This window comes from Ascaphus truei, chromosome 3, assembly GCF_040206685.1.
Source record: "Ascaphus truei isolate aAscTru1 chromosome 3, aAscTru1.hap1, whole genome shotgun sequence".
NCBI lineage: Eukaryota > Metazoa > Chordata > Amphibia > Anura > Ascaphidae > Ascaphus > Ascaphus truei.
This window is the reverse complement of record NC_134485.1, coordinates 245,219,358-245,239,195: the sequence shown is the minus strand read 5'-3', so window position 1 is coordinate 245,239,195 and position 19,838 is coordinate 245,219,358. Positions and strand designations below refer to the sequence as shown.

The window sequence follows — 19,838 nt, the reverse complement described above, 5'->3', positions numbered from 1 at the left end:
CTATAAACACACTTGAAGTAGATGAGAAATATACTCATTTGAATCATTGGCATATACTTTCTATAGCAGATTTTAGTGGAAAGTGGATAGACGCTGATAGCTGGAAACCTTTTCTGCATCTCATTATCACTAACGGACGTTTTCTTTAACGCAATGCTCTTTCTGGGAGAAAACACGACTTAATGTTACATTATTAGCCTTTAAAAATATGCAGGAAGGTTAACGTCACGTTAAGACACTTAACAGAGCTTTGTAAATCTGGGCCATTGTATTAATTGCTGGTGAAAGAGTTATAAGAGTTGTTGCCTAGATGTATAATTAAAAAAACGTATAAAAGTCAAACTGCTAAAAAAAAATTGGCTATCAGCACATATGGACAGACACACTATTCTAATGACAGAATAGATTAAACATTTTGTTAATTGGTCATCTGAGATGCCAATTAGATGTGATTTGCAATAATTAATTGGTATAAAATCATGTAACTGGGAAATTGCTTAATGCAGTTTTGCTTGTTTTTTTTTACCTCTGAGCTCAGTTCTCCTGAGTCTTGACTCATAAATGCAGTGTCTTCCATTTCTAACAGATGGAATGCTAATGTGCACGCAGCTAAACTTCTCAGATTATAGGGTACCTTTGCATCTTTTCCGTTTCACATTGTGAACAGAGAGGCAACGTGAGATACAGTAATTATGTGATTAGAATGCACACTCGCTGTAGCATCCACATTATGTTTTCCAAAACATAGAAGAGGAGTATATCAGTGATACTTACCTCTCCCTCTGAACTGTCCCTCGTTGCTTGGAGCTCACTTTTTGTGGTTTGCTGTAGCTCCAAAGCCTGGTGGAAATATGTATTGCCAGCTTCTATTTCATCTTCCAGCAGCATCACATCTTCAGAAGAAATGGGCCAGCCTAGTGTGTCCAATGCTTGTAACAGTGCCTCTTTATTTTCCCAGTATGAGATGGGTTTATCACTCTCAAACCTTCAAACAAAAATAGATACATGGACACATTTTCACATTCCTGATCCTTCCTATCGCTCAATTCTGCCACTGAAGTGGCACCCCTTGTGTAGACCACTGTGATGCAAGAGAATAAAGAAAGAAGCACTCCAAGATGTCTGTGGGCCTTATTATATATTGTGCAAAGCGGCTATTAAGGCTATTTGCAATCAAAAATCTCCATTGAAGACAATAGGATATTTGAACAATATAGATAAGGGAGAGGGAGTGGCTCAGTGAGTGAAGACACTGACTGACACTGAGATTGCTGCAGGGGAACCTGGTTCAATTCCCAGTGTCGGCTCCTTGTGACCTTGGGCAAGTCACTTTATCTCCCTGTGCCTCAGGCACCAAAAACATAGATTGTAAGCTCTACGGGGCAGGGACCTGTGCCTGCAAAATGTCTCTGTAACTGGGAAAATTAGGGTGCTGCGTACAATTAGCAGCGCTATACAAGAACATGCTAAAAAAAAAAATTACACCCTATGTCTTTATATCCCACGGCTATGTTCTAAAAGACTGGGTATATCATACTAATATGTGACCATTTACAATCCTGTATTTTGAAAGTGAAATACATGGTTTGTTCATGTCAAATAACCTGCACGCTTTTGGAAAACCAGCAGAGAGAAGTTTGGCAATGGCCCATGTCCCCTAATCTGGCTTTCATTACTACCCATTTCTAAAAACACTATCACTCCAATCACTGCTGTGACTAAAACCCAATAGGGTTATAGTGCACAGCACCAATATACCATTGTGTTAAACATTTGTATTTCTAGTTACTTGTTTTATAACAATTATATCAGTCATAGCATCACTATCTAGAGAGCATATTAGCATCATGGTATATCATTTAGCCACTAATAGAATATATATATATATATATATATATATATATATATATATATATATATATATATATATATATATATATATATATATAAATATATATATTTTTTTTTCATTATTAATATAATATACCTGCTAAAGAGAATATTTCAATTTAGAATTATATTGGTACTAAAATTACAACCCAAATTTATAACAAAGGCAACAACTTACTTGTCTCTTGCCTCCTGTGATAAAGCCCTCCAAACAATTACATTTAGGCGCCTATTAAAGGGTACAAAAAGTAGATTAAATACACTGTGGTCGATTTAGCATAAGAAGAGTAACACAGATTATACAGTTCAAAGAATATGTAAAATGATTTGCATTGGGAATGCACCACTGCATCCAACCACATCCTCAACTCTCAGCCATGAAATGATCATCTGCATAAAGAGATAGGAGAACCGAATCTTCCATCAGCTAAAGTATGTGATTATTCCAGGGTCACAAAGGAGGGCTCTTAGAAATCACTACCATTTCCTGAAAGAGTTTTTTAAGTGGGGAGCCCAGTCCTACGCTCATGGGAAATGTGAACTAAGCTATAACCATGATTTAATGCCAGCCATGTTAATCACTGCCTGCCACATGCAAACAGCTAGGGGGTGGGGGGTGAAATCTACCATTTTAGGTTCTTGCTGATATAATGCACACATGGGGTAGTCTGTGTATACTAATGTTTTTTACACAATTATTTTATCTATTAATATGTGCCTACACAAATCTCCATATTATACAGTATTAATATACTGACCACTGAAAGGAAACTCCATTATTAGACATCAAACTATTCATTTCATTAATAGGATACTTTCACTCATTTTTCATGCCTTATTTACACAATGGAAATGTATGATTATGTACACAAAAACGCCAACTAGGTGTAAATTTTATTTGCACTTAATCTACTTACACTAATTCATATTAAGCAGGTCAATCAAAATGATTCAGCTCAGCTGAAAGTGGAAAGTTTACTGGAATATGCTAAGAGTTTTAGATATTTATACACTTAATATTCAAATTACTCTGAATTGTACAAATTACTTTGCATACAACTCGTTTTAATTCAAATTATATAGTACATATTGTGTTCTGAAACAATCTGCTTCGCAAAATATGTTATATGAAGATCATAGATCAATGGTTTTCTAATGGTAGTTCTATACAAATGAACTAAATTTACACACACACACACACACACACAAAAACAAAACAAAATATATATATATATATATATATATATATATATATATATATATATATATATAAAAAACATTCCTCAAAACTGATGTGGCTGGTGTCCCTAAGGAATTATTTGAAAATCCTTACATGGGCATTGTACCTTTTCGTATATACGGGCACTTATTACCTTACAACTCAAGAAATAAATATACTGTACATTATTTCGAAAACGTAAGTAAATCACCATGTCCAGTCTAAATATGTTTATGAAAATCTAAAAAAAAAGCAGCAGTTTGATGAGAAGACCATAGTTCAGTTCTATCTCGGACAATTACAGGTTCTGTTTTCTAATATACATATCTTTTCCCTGGCACTTAGCATACTTATCGCCTACTAATTTATAGTAATCATCTCACCACTCCAATAGCCTCCCTTCAGAGTTTATCCGTACCACTATAATATCATCTGTGAAGAATCCTAATGATGGTCCCCAAAAACAGACAAAGCACACAAGTTAAAGCAGAAGTTCAAGTAATATCCTACATGTGTGTTTTTCTTAATAAATCAGTTCTGTACTATGAGAAAATACTTGTAGCATTAAAAAAAAAATTAAAGCCATTTTTATTGTATTCTAATGTAGCAAGCATTTTTGTTTCTATAGAAACCATTTACAAAGTCAAACCCCCTTCCTCTTCAGAAATAGGCTCTAGCTCTTGAGTCCTGAAGTCTCTTTAGCAGTGCACCAATTGTATCTAGTGCCTGCCTGGTCACATGATCTTCCTCACAGAACCTTGCATCCTGGGTACTCTTGTGCAGCCCTAACAGTGAATTAAATAATCTCCGATTCGGTGATGGATTACAGGAGAACGGCTCGATCGGCTTTTTAGCTCATCACTTGTCAGTGTGCAGATTGTATTGATGCACAATTGAATGAAAAAAATTCAACAGCTTGAACTGCAGCTTTAAGATAGCACTAGTTTAAAAGCAAAATAATTCTTATGTGGAAGTGCTCTTGAATTAAGGGAACATGTAGCATACTGCATGGTCCACACAGAAGCATCAGGCAATGCTCCTTCTTTCAGCAGAATAAATTAAAATGTATTTCACATTACTTTACCAACATTTCGGCCCATAAAAACCACCTTCATCAGGGAATATAAAAGCCAGATACCTTAAAAAAAAAAAACATATATAGAACAATCAGGATGTCCAATTCTCAGTGGCAGTTCCGCAGCTCTCAGCAAGGATGATCCACATCCAGGGGTAACTAAATGAACAAAGGGAAAGAGAGCGCGCACCACATAGTGTGACTCCGATTAAAAAATGTATTGGTACAAAACATTAAAAAAACAAGATGGGTACACTCACGAGTAGCAGGTAAATTCATATTGTGAGAATAAATCTCCAGGAAAATCAGAGCGAAGGAGGATCCAATAGCTTCCGCAGCAGGTAGTGTCCACTACTCGCGTCCCTGCAGCAGCAGTTGATGTATGGCTGGAGCAGTCTCAGTGTGGAGTAAACGCCACAATATTCGGGAAACACACGTTTCGTCACAGGTACTGTGACTTCATCAGGGAGATTGATGAAGTCACAGTACCTGTGACGAAACATGCGTTGGGACAGCCCCCTACCTGTGTGTTGCGTTCATGCACAAGTGATTGTGAGTCTAGTGGAGGTTCCTGCAAACCTGCATGTAATACGTCTGACTTCTACTGTTTCCCGAGTATTGTGTTATTAACTCTATGCTGAGACTGCTCCAGCCATACATCAACTGCTGCTGCAGGGACGCGAGTAGTGGAAACTACCTGCTGCGGAAGCTATTGGATCCTCCTTCGCTCTGATTTTCCTGGAGATTTATTCTCACAATATGAATTTACCTGCTACTCGTGAGTGTGCCCATCTTGTATTTTTTTAATGTTTTGTACCAATACATTTTTTAATCGGAGTCACACTATGTGGTGCGCGCTCTCTTTCTCTTTGTTCATTTAGTTACCCCTGGATGTGGTTCATGCTTGCTGAGAGCTGCGGTACTGCCACTGAGAATTGGACATCCTGATTGTTCTATATATGGTTTTTTTCACACGGATCACTACAGGACTGCTTTAAATATTTTTTCTCATTTTTCACTATTTTTCTATTGGTTTTATTCTCTCTGTCACTCATTTAAATGTTTTTTTCTATTTGCATTTCACTATATTCTATGATCACTCATTAATATTGTGTTTTAAACTATTTTCTATTTTCCACATTGTTGTTTCAATTATATTAGTGATCATTTACTAGCGCTACATATACATATACATACACACATATATAATATATATACACATACACACACACACACACACTATTCAATTACAACAAGAGCTTCCCCAATCGCTCCCCACAATGCTTTGCATCCACAGCGGCAAGGCATTGTGGGCTGCAGCAGCGTGACGTCAGTTTCAGCAGCTGGAATTGAGACTCGGCAGTGGGGACGGGACGACGACATGTAATCTGGTTGTTCGGCAGTGGGGACGGGGGGATATTAAACATATGCTATATTAATATTTATTATATTGGTGTGTGTATGTAATTTTATAATGTACAGTATTACTAAGAATGTGTGAATGGTGCAGGCACAGCGCCTGCCCTGCAGAGCTTCCGCTTTAATTGTTAGCGCCTGGGGAACAGGGGGATACAGTGGCTTCTCCACGGACTGCGCCCCCGCTGCCCGCCCGCTCCCCCTGCCCCGTCCCGCTCCCTCGCGGATCATTCCGTCTGCTGGGTAGGAGGCTGAGCGCGTCACGTGGGGGCATGGTGGGTCGTATCATTCCGTCTGCTGGGGATGATCACACATCGCCCAGCAGACGGAGGCGAGCTCACGTGCATGCAGCCACGCGGTGCCGCGAAGCACCATGTGTGCTCGAGCCCTTTGTCAGTTGAGGGAGAGACAGTAAGGAGATAGGAGTAAGGAGTGAGTTAGGAGTAAGTTAGTGACTTAAGAGCAAGTTAGTAATTTATGAGTTATTAATATAGAAATTAGTATGTTAGGATTAAATTAGTAATTTAGGATTACGTTAGTAATTTATGAGTTAGTAATATAGACGTTAGTGAGTTAGAAGTAAGTTAGCAACTTAGGAGTAAATTAGTAATTTATGAGTTAGTAAGTTAGTAATTTAGAAGATAGTGAGTTAGTGAGTATTAAGTAAGGCAGTCGGTGCTGAGATAGGACACAGCAGTCTCCTGTTCAAAGGTGTTCTGGGACCAGAAACCTATTGCCTAGATATTCCTAACGGTGGTACCACCCACGCGAGACCCACCCAGTGGAAAGGCGGAGACATCGTGTCCCACCCTTCGGCATACGTTGATCTCAAGTACAGCACCAGCGCGCCCGGGTGCGGATGCACCCGGCAGGTACCTATCCCAACAAGTGCACCAACATTTAACTGGAGAGCGCTACTCTGTACACTTTGGGTGGGCTGGACACTGGGGACAGGGACATCAAGGTATTTGGTGCCTAGCACCCAAAGTTCTGTTGGGACATTCACTGGGGGTTTGGGTTAGGTGCTCTTTATACTTTATGTGTGTTATGTTGCATATTTATTATTATACGTTACTGTCCAGTAAATCCTGTTACATATACTTTGTGTGCAATTACTGACTGTATTGTCTTGGGAGGGGCTATCCCACTGCGTGAGGATCCTTCCCAGGTGGAGGCACTGTTAGCATATTTATTACACACACCCCAGGCTCCCAGCAGCGGAGGCTCAGACTATTGCCACAGGTATTGCACCACACGCACAGTAGTCAGCTTATCTCCCAAGGGGTGCTGGAACGTGCGCTACTAATGTTTTTAATTTTTAAAATAACATTATTAAACCATGTGCCAAAATAATTTTTCCAAAAAGCAAGGACATAAACCTGAAGGTTTCATGATGTGGTATGTGAATAATATGCAATAGGCAAACCTGATTTAAAAAAACAAAAAAATCTACTTTTAAGTCCTGACTCTAAATGCAAAGCTACATAAGGAATAATGACGCAACTAAATTACAGCTTCATTCACTGGTAAAGGTACAAGAGGAAATAGGAAAATATTACAAAAAGAGCTTTTAATGTCTAAGTTTCAATCCAGAACCAGAGAAAGGTAGGTGTAGAGCAGTAATCGGACCCTTTTAATTGTATTTTACCAGCTGAAGCACGTCCAGATACAGGGACAAAACACAGAAACATAGCATTTGAAAGCAGATAAGGACCATTTAAGCCCACCTAGTGTCACTAGTTTCCAATTCACTAATCTACCAGTCTCAGTTCAATACATTACGTACAGAGTCATGAGGGTGTACTGTAAAACATGGCACATAACATATTGTATTTACCTATCATGCAGAAATCACATGAAGGTGCAGTGACATGCCAGGGTCACACAATGCCAGTCTTGAACCCTAACTTCGAGACTCACAGGTCAGTGCCATACCAGATAACCTTCCCTTCTTTGTCCAAAATGTTTTCACAATGAGCCATCCTCAGGTGCCGCTTCTGCCCATGCGTGGCACCCGGGTGGCTGCTTCGGCGCATGCGGGCAACTGGGCGGCTGCTTCGGTGCATGCGCGGCAACCGTGCAGCTGCTTTGGGCATGTGCGGCACTCGACTGACGCTTCTGCGTATGCACAACCATTACCAGGGTGTGACGCCACTTCTGTTATGCTTTTTCGTTACCATCAACGAAATTTGCCCCATGAAAATTCCCTAGGTGCCACTAAAGAAGTTTCACTTCAAAAATACATGGGGGGAGGGAGAAAAATATATGGGGGGGAGGGAGAAAAATACATGCGGGGGAGGGAGGGAGAAAAATACATGGGGGGGAGGGAGAAAAATACATGGGGTGAGAAAGAGGAAGGGAGATAAATACATGGGGGAGTGTGGGGGAGATAGAGAAATACATGGGGTGTGGGGGAGGGAGCAAAATACATGGGGGTGGGAAAGAAATACATGGGGGGGAGTGTGAAGGAGGGAGAGAAAGACATGGGGAGATTGTGTGGGGGGGTGTGAGGGAGAGAGAAATACATGAGGGAGGGAGGGAGGAGTGAGAGCAAGGTTGTGTGTGAGATGGGGGAGGTGCTCTCAAGGCTGCTGACATGGGGACCCCGGTGGAAACAATTTTTGAACTTTATTTAGGGGGCCCTTTAAAAAAATTACTTATAGTTTTGAATCAGGGGTCTACGGAGCTGAACTATGTTAATTTAATCTCCGAGGACTCCCTGCTCCTGAGATACCGGCACAACCTAAGGAGGTAAGTATCTCCATGTTTAAAGGTCCCTCGTCACACGGGCCAATAGGAAGTTGCAAGGGATGACATCACGGCTTTCTATAGGCACGAAAGACGCAGGACTTTTAAAGACCCATTATGTTAGCCCCAACAAGCTCCGTCGGAGCTGCTAACTCCAGAGATACTGGCACCCCTTACGTAAGTAAATATCTCTAGAAGAAGGGGGTCCCAGGAGCTGAAATTAAGGTGGTTCAGCTCCGAAGACCCTCTGCTTCAATCCCATAAGTTAAAAAAACAAACTGCCACCTGGACCGCTGCTTTAAAGCTGCAGAACAAGCAATATCCTAAGTGTGTTTTTAATAAATCAGTTCTGTACTATGAGAAAATACTTGTAGCATGTTTTTTCTTTTAAAAACAACTCTAAATTATATTTTTAACATATTATAATGTAACAAGCATACAATTTACAAAGTCACACTCCCTTCCTCTTCTGAAACAGGCTCTGGCAAACCCCTTTTTTGAGCCCTGCCCTCTCTCTAGCAGTGCACCTACAGTATTGTATCTAGTGACGGACTAGTCACATTATCTTCCCCACAGAACTTTGCATCTTTGGTCCTCTTCTGCTGCACCAACAGACATTTAGTGAACCCCCGAGCCGAATCTTCACCGATCGATCACAGGAGAACGGATCGATCAGCAACTTAGCTAATTACTTATCATTGTGTGGATTGTATTGATGCACATATTAAAGGGGGAAAATAAAAACAAAACGGCAGCTTGGACTGCTGCTTTAACATTAGCAGCAAATGTATCAATCAAGATTAATAAGCTTCAGATATATGCTCCTGGCGCAATATAATGCAAAGGATATATTTTGCTCCATATTTTAAAGTAAATTCCATCATTATCAAACATATTCCCCCAAATACTAGGGAATGGGGTACATATAATTTAGTAATGCTGGTCACATAGTCTCATTACTGATTCATTAACTGCATCACAAACTAAACATTGTATACAGCCCATACATCATAGTGAATGGGCCCAGGAAGCAGAATTTATATTGTGAAACAATCAGTTAGTTCTCTGGTTGGCAGACTCCTACCTACCAATGTAAACTCTTATGTACACTTTTTCCTATTTGTGCATTTTATATTGTCTCTGCGTAGAGCTACACACATGGCTGGTACTATAAAAATAAAAACACAAAAATGGAAAACAGATAAGGGCTGAAATATGGTTGTCAATGGTGAATAGTCACTTAGGGGCTGATTCAGTATTCTATGGATCATACTGTGCCCGGCTGAAAATGGCCATTTAAGTCAAAAGCAGTTTTTGGCTGATGGCAAAGTCGAAGTGTTGAGCCCCTTAACCATTATCCCTTGTTAAAGTTCATTCACTTGCTCAGTAAATAAGTGTTAGCAGCCAACGGTACAGTATGACTAACTTGTGATTCTGTGATTGACAGCCATAACATGCTTCACGTAGTTTCCATAATGAATGCAAAACTAAATGACTAAACATAATGTATGATCTGACCCATCATCAAATTGTGTACTAATGTGCATTGTATTGCACTGTATAGGAGGAAATGGGTCAGGGAAAAAGGAAGAGTATACAGTACAGAGAGTACTCTCCATTCTGAAAACATTTCTCCAACTTTAGCTGATATTTTTGTAGTTTTCCATATTAAGGACCTTATTCTATTATGCCAAAGCAGCTCTTTTTTCGGTCAAAAATACCCATTGAGGTCTACAGAGAATTTTGTCCATACAGCTGCTTCGGCACATATAGAATTAGTGTTACACCCTAAAGGTTGACATCAAGCTCTCTGTGCCTATGTATTTCTGCTTTGGATATCATTGTGTCTTAGTGACAGCAGCATATAAATATAACAATAATTATTATTGATGTGCTTAACATTAGTTAATGTGTGATAAAATACTGTACATCAGTTTAAAGAGTCGAGCCCTACTACCCATAACTCACAAATGCATACAGTAATCTGGTTTCTCAATTGCAGATGTTAAATGCAATGAATATTATAAATCGATCATTTGTTAAAAGAAAAATTGCTGTTTGAACTTTGATTGTGTTACAGTATGCAAATTAGGCGTTTGTATAATACATGTTTGGATCTGATCTATGGATTTTTTAAAGGTCTAACCATTTACTATCGACCCCCATAATTATACATATGTGGACGATGCATGCAGGGCCACCAACAGAAATCATGGGGCCCGGGACAAACATTTTAAGCAGGGCCCGCCCGTGTCGGCGGTATTGCCCGCCACCCCCATTTCACATCTCACGAGCCCCCTCTCCTTCCCCCCCCCTTCCCATTTATTTCTCGCCCTTCCGTCTCACCCCCTCTCACTCTCCTGCCTCGCATGTATTTCTCTCCCCTGCTTCTCACTCTTACTCCCTCTTTTCCTCACTCTCTCACTCCCTCTCTCCTCTCCCTCTGTCAATTACCCCACGCTCACTCATTCCGCCCCCCCCACACAATTCCCCCCACAAGATATATACCAAAAAACTTCCCACCCCCAATGCAAAACTTCCCACGCCCAAATACTTTTTAAAAAAATCCCCACCCCCAAATATATACAACCTCCCCCCCAAATGCATACAAAAACCCAACCTACCCAACACACACACACACACACATATACATACATACATACATACATACATACATACATACATACATACATATATATATATATATATATATCTCAAATACATATAAAAAAAACACCCCAACCCCCCCAATACATATAAAAAATACCCCATTGCATAAAAAATACCCCAACACCTTTAAAAAAATACCCCAACTCCCCCAATACATATAAAAAATACCCCAACACCCCCAATACATATAAAAAATACCCCAACACCTCCAATACATATATATATATATATATATATATATAACAAATTGGAGTAGCGCCTTAGGAAACCTGATAGGGATAAATCAGCTGTGTAGAACAGATAGAGATAACAAGGCTATTTGACCAAAGAATCCCCAAAAGGGCGAATTTGTGATTAAAACAACTGGAATCTATAGCAAAAATAATAAAACATGAATCATAAAGACAAAATACAAAATAGAAAACAATATAAAAAATAAAATATAAAAACCAGATGTCAACTGAAAGTCCAAGAAATGTACTTAGTCCACTGGAGTTTTGCAGCCCGAATATAAGGATCACCAAATCCCAAGGATATCTGCAGAAAACAAAAAGAAAAAACAGGCGCACTCCTAGTGTGATAAAGAATAAAAAGGTATTTATGGGGTTATAAAATATAAAAAGCGCACTCACAAACAGAGTAAAAAATAAAGCATTTATGAGATATACTCAATCGCCTTGAAGTTGTGGAGGAAATGCGTCAGCCTGTCCCGTTGGTGCAACCTCTGGTTTATCCGTTGGTTCAGCAGGATGTATTGGAGCCACCGGAGCCAGATGATGTAGGAATCAGCGTCACGGTCAGAGACTCCCTCCATATACACCACCTACAGCTCTCACTGCTCACCAGCAGGCAACCGCAATACCGGAACGACGGCAGTCCCAAACAAAGTAGCAACAGCTTCAAGGTACTCTCTCCGTTCATGTAGCAATAGAGTCAGCCACAAACTCGCCTCTCTGGGAAACGCCCTACGCGTTTCGTCACTAAGGACTTCGTCAGGGGGTAAATTCATTGGTCAAAAGGGATGTCCTTTATATCTCCTCAACTGTTATGATTGGCCAGTATGAATGGTGGGTGGGTGTTTCCAATTTCACAGATTTAATCCTGTTTCATTGCTGGACAATATTATAAATGACATTTCTAAAACACTAGAGCCTATTTGTAAACAGTTTAACCATGTTACTAATAACAAATGAAGATGAATAACTAAAGTAATGAACAACATACAAATGGTAAATCTTTGAAGGACAGAGATAAAATATTACAATATTAGATATATCAAAAATAAACTATATATATATATATATGAATAAAGACAGAGATAAAAGAATTACATATATAGAATCATAAATATATTAATTAAGCACAAAAATCTTATTGGAGCAACACACAAACATAATAAGAATAATAAGAAAAATTATAAAAAAAGACATAACCCATGAATAAAGATGGGGGGAAAAGGGAGGGAGAAAAGGAAAAAAAAGGGGGGGGGGTAGGGAAAGGGGGGGAAAGGGAAAGGGAGCGGAAAGGGAAGAGGGGGGGAAAGGAGGGGAATGGGCAACGAATGAGGGGGGGGGGGGGGAAACGGACAGGGAAGGCCAACAAGGAGGGAGGGGGGAAGTAGTGAGGGGGGAGATCAATATGGAAAGGAAGGAATGAAAAATAACAAAGTAAATAATTGTAGGGGATAAAATAACAAGAAATATTATATCAAGAAAAAATACAATATATCATTGGTCACCATCAAAATCATCATTGACTGAAGAAAGCAGAATCAGAGACAGAAAAAACCTCAGGACTGACGGGGGCCACAACTCCCCAATAACTTACACAAGACCTTTATGTCAAAATATGTGTAATCATAGGCATAGACCCAATATGTCTATACTGTTAATTAATTACCAATTCATTTTGATAGTAAAATTAATAATAAATGCACTTTCCACCTGTTATGTCTATATGGGCCAAAGGAGCACCTAATGTATAGTAAAACCAACCAAACTGAGATGAGATAACCATCAATGAGGGGACAGGAAGACCCATTCAAACCAGACCTCAAAGACGTACTTCAAAACATGTTGGTACCATAACACTATACAACAGTACTAACATCAATATGATCATTCAATCCACACGGATGTAGTGTACCTAGCACATACATCCAATATGTCTCACGTGTACATAATTTCTTAAATCTATCGCCTCCCAATATAGTAGAAGGAAATGGATTCAATACCCATAACTGACAAACTACATGGATTTTTGTTATGTTTACTAGTGTAGTGTCGTGATAGACTGTGCATGGTGAACCCACGTATGACATTTCTCCTATGTTCTAGGAACCGTGTGCCTAATGTTCTTGATGTTCTACCAATATATTGGAGACCACATTCACATGATATAAGATATATCACAAATGTACTTAGGCAAGCGATGTAATCATTAACCCTATAATTAACCCTATAAGTTATACCGTTTGAAAATGATGTAAATACATCTTTTTTATTTATGTGTCTACAGGTAATGCAACGATTCCTATCACATGAAAAATTGCCCTTATCCCTCATTTTGGTATTTTTATTTTTGTTTTCATTACAAAGGTTGGAAGTAGAATCCTTCAGCCTACTGGGGTCAATGATGGTCTTTAAAGATCTCGCTTTTTTTAAAACTATGGGTACATGAACAGGCATCAGGGACCCAATAATCGGATCACTTCGAATTATCCCCCAATGCTTCTTAAACACATTTTTTATACTGTGAGCTGAATGGTGGCTCCAATGCATCCTGCTGAGTCAACGGATACACCAGGGGTGGCACCAACGGGACAGGCTGACGCATTTACTCCACAACTTCAAGGCGATTGAGTATATCTCATATTTTTTACTCTGTTTGTGAGTGCGCTTTTTATATTTTATAACCCCATAAATACCTTTTTATACTTTATCACACTAGGAGTGCGCCTGTTTTTTCTTTTTGTTTTCTGTATATATATATATATATATATATATATATATATATATATATATATAAATATATATATAAATCAGACTTACCTTGGGGATGATCTCAGGTCGGGCCATTGCAGGGGTGGGGCGGGGTGGTGGCGGTGCGTGTGGGGGGGCAATGCTGCGTGGGGGGGGGGCGATGCTGCGCGGGGGGGGGCGGTACGGGGGTGTCCAACGGCTGTGGGGGGGTGGCGGGACAGCCGGTCCTGCGAGGCAGGGGGTGGGGGTGCTGCGGGTCCAGCCACGTTGCTGCTCCCGCGTGCTGCGGGGGTGGGGCCGATGCTGGCCCAATGTGTGGGGGGGTTGCGGGTATGGCCCGGTGGCAGTGGAAGTGGGGGTGGCGGTTTTGGCCCGATGCTGTGCGGGGGAGGGGTGGCGGGCTGTCCCGGTAGCAGTACCCCCCGGGCTCGGTGCCCCGATGCTGCCTTCCAATGCTGCTTTAGCGGAACGGCCCGGTGGCTGGGGGGGGGGGGGGGGTGGAGGTGGCAGGGCTGGGGAGGTCCCGGCGTCTGGTCACAGCAGTTGCTGCCGGACCCGCTGCAAACAAACAAACACCTGTCTCCCGATGCTTCGCGCGCCGGGCCTCCCTCTCACGCCGGCGCGCCGGAAGCTTAACCCAACCTACTTCTGGTGCTGCCAACACGGAGACCCAGCGGTTTTAAAAAAAAATAACTGGCGCCCGGCCGCACAGGGGGCCCGGGCGGCGGGGCCCCCCTGACCCACGGGGCCCAGGATGCCAGTACCCTTTGTCCCCCGCTGTTGGCGGCCCTGGATGCATGCAAAGAAATGTAGTTACCATTGAACCCTGGCACTGCCTTACAGTAAAGTTACCTGGCTATTACACCATAGTTATAGCAACATGTACAAACCACTTACAATATTCCTATAGCCCATGGTATGTAGTATTTGGAAACAAATCATAAAAAATCTAACTAGTTTACATAAAGTTAAAAAAAATGCTACAAACTACTAACCAAGATTTAAAAAAAAATGGAATGTGCAAGTAAATATGACCGATATTATACCTAATTTTTGAGGCCAAAAGACACTTTATAAACATTACATAAAACATACAAACTTTTTTGTACTTTAGACATAAAACCAACATACCTTACTTAAAGAGACATATACAACTGGTACAATTTAACTTATATAAGCCTTATAAAATGTGCTGTCAATTAGCTTTACATTTTACTGCAAGTAAATAATATACTTAAGAACTAAAACTCACTTTTCATAAGACTTAATTGCATGTGCCAGCTTCTGTTTATACTGATTGAGGTTCACAGCCTGGGGATTAATTAATGTGATGAGCTTCCTGTCCCCACTAACATGAGCCAAGGGTAGCACCTGAAACAATTAAAGGGCATTTTTAATTGCAATATCATCCTACACTCAAAATTATTTTTAAAACACCCCTTGAGTAAAAGCGATTGAGAAATTATTTGATTGTGAATTCATAGTATTTAAAGGTTTATGATGCCAAACCTAAATAAATCAGATCTTTGAATTAAAAATAAAAAAAATAGCGTTGGCCACTCTACATGTTTAACTACATACTGTAGTAGTAAGATTACAAAGATGTTGCTTTGATCTAGAACAGGTAAAAAGGTGACGTGTCATGAAGACAGAACGTTAAGGGGTGATGGGAACTGAGTAATGCCTCAGCCCGCAGTGACAGTGAGCTGGACTTGATGACCCTTCCAATCTGTTGACGCTATTTACTAGTTGTAATTGGTTTTCAGGCTAGCCCTGGTTTTGAGAACACTGAATTTATGTACCATGAGATCAGATTCTACATAGCAGCATGGTACACTAATCTCTACACAAGCAAAATAAAATGTCCCTTATTTACTATAAATGGCTATTCATCGTTACACAAGGCAAAGCTTTAAACCCTGAATTAATGGTCTATTTTTAGGCACTGCTGAAGAACACATCATCTGGTCTTCGCTGTGTGTCATTTAAGACACTTTTTATTGTATGGAAATGACTTCCCTTTCATATTTCAGATTTAAAAAACAGTATAATTAAAAGTAATATTTGTTTAGAACAGTCAAAGAAATTCACTATCTGAGTTAAAAATAATTTTTGATCTGACCCCATAAGCAATGGCTTCTCAACTTGGAATATCCCAACGTTGGTCTTGTGAGTGAGATGTGCAATTTTCACCTTTATATCACTAATTAAAATTAATGATTAAATAGTGCCAAGACTACCATTACCAGCTTTTTAGTACATTTTCCATAAGTGTTTTAATAGTGTGCCAAGTGAACTAGCCATTTCTCATCTCAATCATTTCAATGGGTTCTATAATAAAGTGGAAAAATAAGTGAGAAAAGTAATAGAAATAAAATACAACATATAATTTTATTTCAAAGTACAGTCACTAAATATCATGTTCCTCTCTGTAGCCATGAAAACATCTATATCATGAGACCATAGACTTGTGTGCTGCCATGCTGCTATTACCTCTTAAACTCACCAACCCCTTTGTCCCCTGTACCCAATGTCAACTAACCCTGCCTATAGATTGTAAGCTCCTTGAGACAGGGCCTCTTCTAAAACATTGCATGCTAATCCTTCCTCTTCTAACACAATTTTAATCCTGTCAGTAAATATTACTTATGCCCATAATCATATCTAGCACTGTCCATGAAATGTCTGCACCTGAATGTAGAACCTTTGTTCATTTAATGCATCCATTTATTATTATAACTCTGACTTTTTTTGTCTGTCTCTTGTGTAACAAAATAATTCTATATAGCCATGCTGTAAAATGGTCTACAGTTTTCTCTCATGCTGGCAGTAAGCCTGGTAAATTACAGGGTTGCCAGCATCAATCATGGAGGTTTGCCCTCACACCCTGGTGAGGTGTCATATGTATTCAAGGGGAGTGGTAACATGCTCTGAGTCCACCGTTAGTGACATCAGAGATGTGCCAGGTTCCTGAGGTATATAAGGCACAGCACTGTTCAACGTTAGTGTGTTCATAGAGGATCAAGTCTAGGTTCAGACTTGAAGGTCAAGGGGTCCACTAGTGCCTCAACTAGTGGCCCAGTTCCAGTTACAGACCCAAGCAGTCTTAAGGCTGACAAGGCCTACTCTGTGTCCAGGGAGAGGGGATCCCACTCCATTGGGAGGACGTACCTTTCAAAGGGACAGCAGCAAGAAGGATGTGTGGCTAAGCTGCGAGCTGCGAGGGGCGGCTGTTCCATAACAAGATCAATAAAGATGTCCTTGATAAAAGATACCCTCATGTGTGAGTCTGGAGTTACTCAGCAGAGGAAGGCACCAAGAAGGAGTTCCTCATCAGAACCATCTCTTTGGGGACGCAGAGATCCTGATGAGGTGGAGGCGCTGCTCTGTATGTAGGTAGGACTCTAGCACACTACCTCAGCTGTCTGTCTGGGTTGATATTCCCCATACACCATCATGCGGGAGACTCAGGAGTCCTGTTGCCAACAGGTGCACCACCAGACACGACCATGTAATGGGGACTGGATAGACCACAGGGGCCAATGTGAGATTGGGTGGGTCAGGCCAGGCCAGAAAATCCGTTACATTTGGAGGCGCTGCTGAGATGCCTGTCAACAGGACTGGCTTTTGCTAGACACACTAGGAAACAGGGAGAGTGTATTCTGCCACTTTGTGCTGTGTTGGGAGGGAAACCGGGGGCGACCTGGGGACTTGAGGAGTGGGAGTCTGGAGAGGGGCTATAGCTGTCCTAGTCACCTTGAGGCAGTGCTAGTTGGTAGGATGCCTAAAGGGATAGCCTGTTAACGTGGTCAGGAATCCTGGAGAGGGTCTGCGCTAGGCTAGCCAACAGTAGGTAGACGCCCCCAGTACTGCATGGAAGCCCCAGAGTACTCTAGCCCATTCCAGACCACTCACCGAAGGGAGCACAGACTGGGAGAGGAAGAGAGACACAGCATACACCGAGAGATTGAGCCTAGCCTGAGGTAGTGCAACACGAGTCAGACCTACATTAGGTACACAAGGTGGTGCACAAGGCAATCTTTATTGTATCGGTATGGCAGCTGCCCCACAGAGAGGAACTCCATGTACAATCAGAACAAACAAGAAATAGCGATGGTGACCGCAAGAATGAAGGATCCGCGCGGCGCGGAAGGTCCAAAATGGCGGACGGAGGCTGATGGAGAGAGCGCACATGGCGTGTGTGCGGGTGAAGAGCAAGCTACGGAAGTGACTTTTGCGAGCCTGCTATGGAGTGGCGCCAAAGCTGTGGCTGCGCCGTTTTGGTCCTGCCTAGGACCTAGGGGTAATACCCATGAGAACAGTGAGGAGGACATTGTAGTGATGTGTGGGGAAAATGATGGATTTGCTTGCCCGTCGCCGTACAAACAACCAGAAGCTACCTCAACTGTTAAAGAGATTGGCAATGCAAACCAAAATGGCGGCTCCTGCTTCCCTGGGAGACCACGTGGGCCATCTGCAGAAAATGCGGCAAATATTAAACTTGCAGAGAGTTGGCCGGGAGTGGCGCCAACAGGAAAACCCCCACCTGATGGGAAGTATGGCGCGAAAGTTGTGGCCGCGCCCTCATGGACTATGACTAACTCAGCCCCAGTGCTGGGTCATCCGATAAATTGATGGGACCTCCCCCTAATCTCAAACAGGGGTAGTGGTTTCCAATTATGCCCAGTGGGAATGAATCTAGCTGAGCGAAGAGCTGGTGAACCGGTGGTGCCACTACAGAAAGTAGTCCCTGTAATCAGTGCTGCCCGCGGAAAAGAGGACGAGGATTTTGCAAACCAAGAGGTTGCAATAAATTGGCCGGGACTGGCGCCAATTAAGGAACCCCGCCCTGTCGGGGGTAGTGGCGCGAAAGCTGTGGCCGTGCCCCCCAGGACTGTGAAAAGTCCAGCCCCTGTGCTGGGGCATCCAATAAACTTGTGGGACCCTCCCCTAATTTCCACTAATGGGAGTGGTTTCCAGCTCTGGTAGATGCGGGTGGCGCTAGATGAAGGAGAGGTTACCAAACCAACCCCTGCACTTCAGTCATGAGGAGCCAGCGAACAAAGCAGACCACTGTTGAAAGTGTCTCCAATCGTGACTATGGCCAGCAAGCCAGAGGAAGAATCGATGATCTCGGCCCAGCCCTATTCGGCCCCAGGAGGCTTCCTGGTTCTCCGGATGGCCGGCACCGAAACAGTGGCATGCTTGTGCATGCAATGCCGACTGCCGGGGGATACCGTGAGTACCACCTCTCGATGCCCGCAATGTGGCATTCAATATCTATGGCCGGTGCCAACCTTCGTGCCGGGCCAGGCAGTAGAGGCAGGGGCGGACATAGCTATACTATCGGCTGAACTCCCAGTTGCACTCTGGAGAGAGCCCGTGGATCCCGGAGCAAGGGGAGTGGCTCAGGCTGTCAAAACTGAGCTGGAAGAAAGAGATAGTAGTAGACGTGGTGATGGGCGAGAGACTCACCGGCGGTCTCCGAGTGCAGTGCCCCTCCCTTAATCGGGGCTGGATTCCTCCGACGAGGAACCCGCAGCTCCTACCATAGTGGTGACACGACAACCGGCAAACCACTGCGATGGGTTTACCAGAAAGACGGCACTCACCTGTGTCGCCAGTGAGCGGAGTCGTGTGTCGCCGGTACAGCGGCAACCGGAAAGGCGGAGTCCCACGGCCGTGGTGACCAGCGGCTCCGATGGCGGCGGCAGATCCACCCCGAAGCAGCGGAGAGGTAAGCGCAGTCCGTGCCTTTATCAGTCTCCGGGGGTGGCGACGGCGGAGGAAGGCCTAGGCCAGGCCCAAACGGTGCCACGAGGAGAAACAGCGCTTCCGG

At 42.3% G+C, this 19,838-nt stretch overlaps 1 protein-coding gene across 3 annotated transcripts in view; it reads right to left on the bottom strand.

The window, feature by feature from the left end:
- VWA3B (von Willebrand factor A domain containing 3B) overlaps nt 1-19,838 on the bottom strand; it is a 161,324-nt gene that overhangs the window by 63,871 nt on the left and 77,615 nt on the right. For all 3 annotated transcript variants that reach the window (XM_075590547.1, XM_075590548.1, XM_075590549.1), the window contains 3 exons: nt 15,252-15,370; nt 2,069-2,119; nt 775-985 (listed from right to left, as the gene is read on the bottom strand). In XM_075590547.1, coding sequence (XP_075446662.1) covers nt 775-985; nt 2,069-2,119; nt 15,252-15,370 — 381 coding nt within the window. The remainder of the gene's footprint in view (nt 1-774; nt 986-2,068; nt 2,120-15,251; nt 15,371-19,838) is intronic.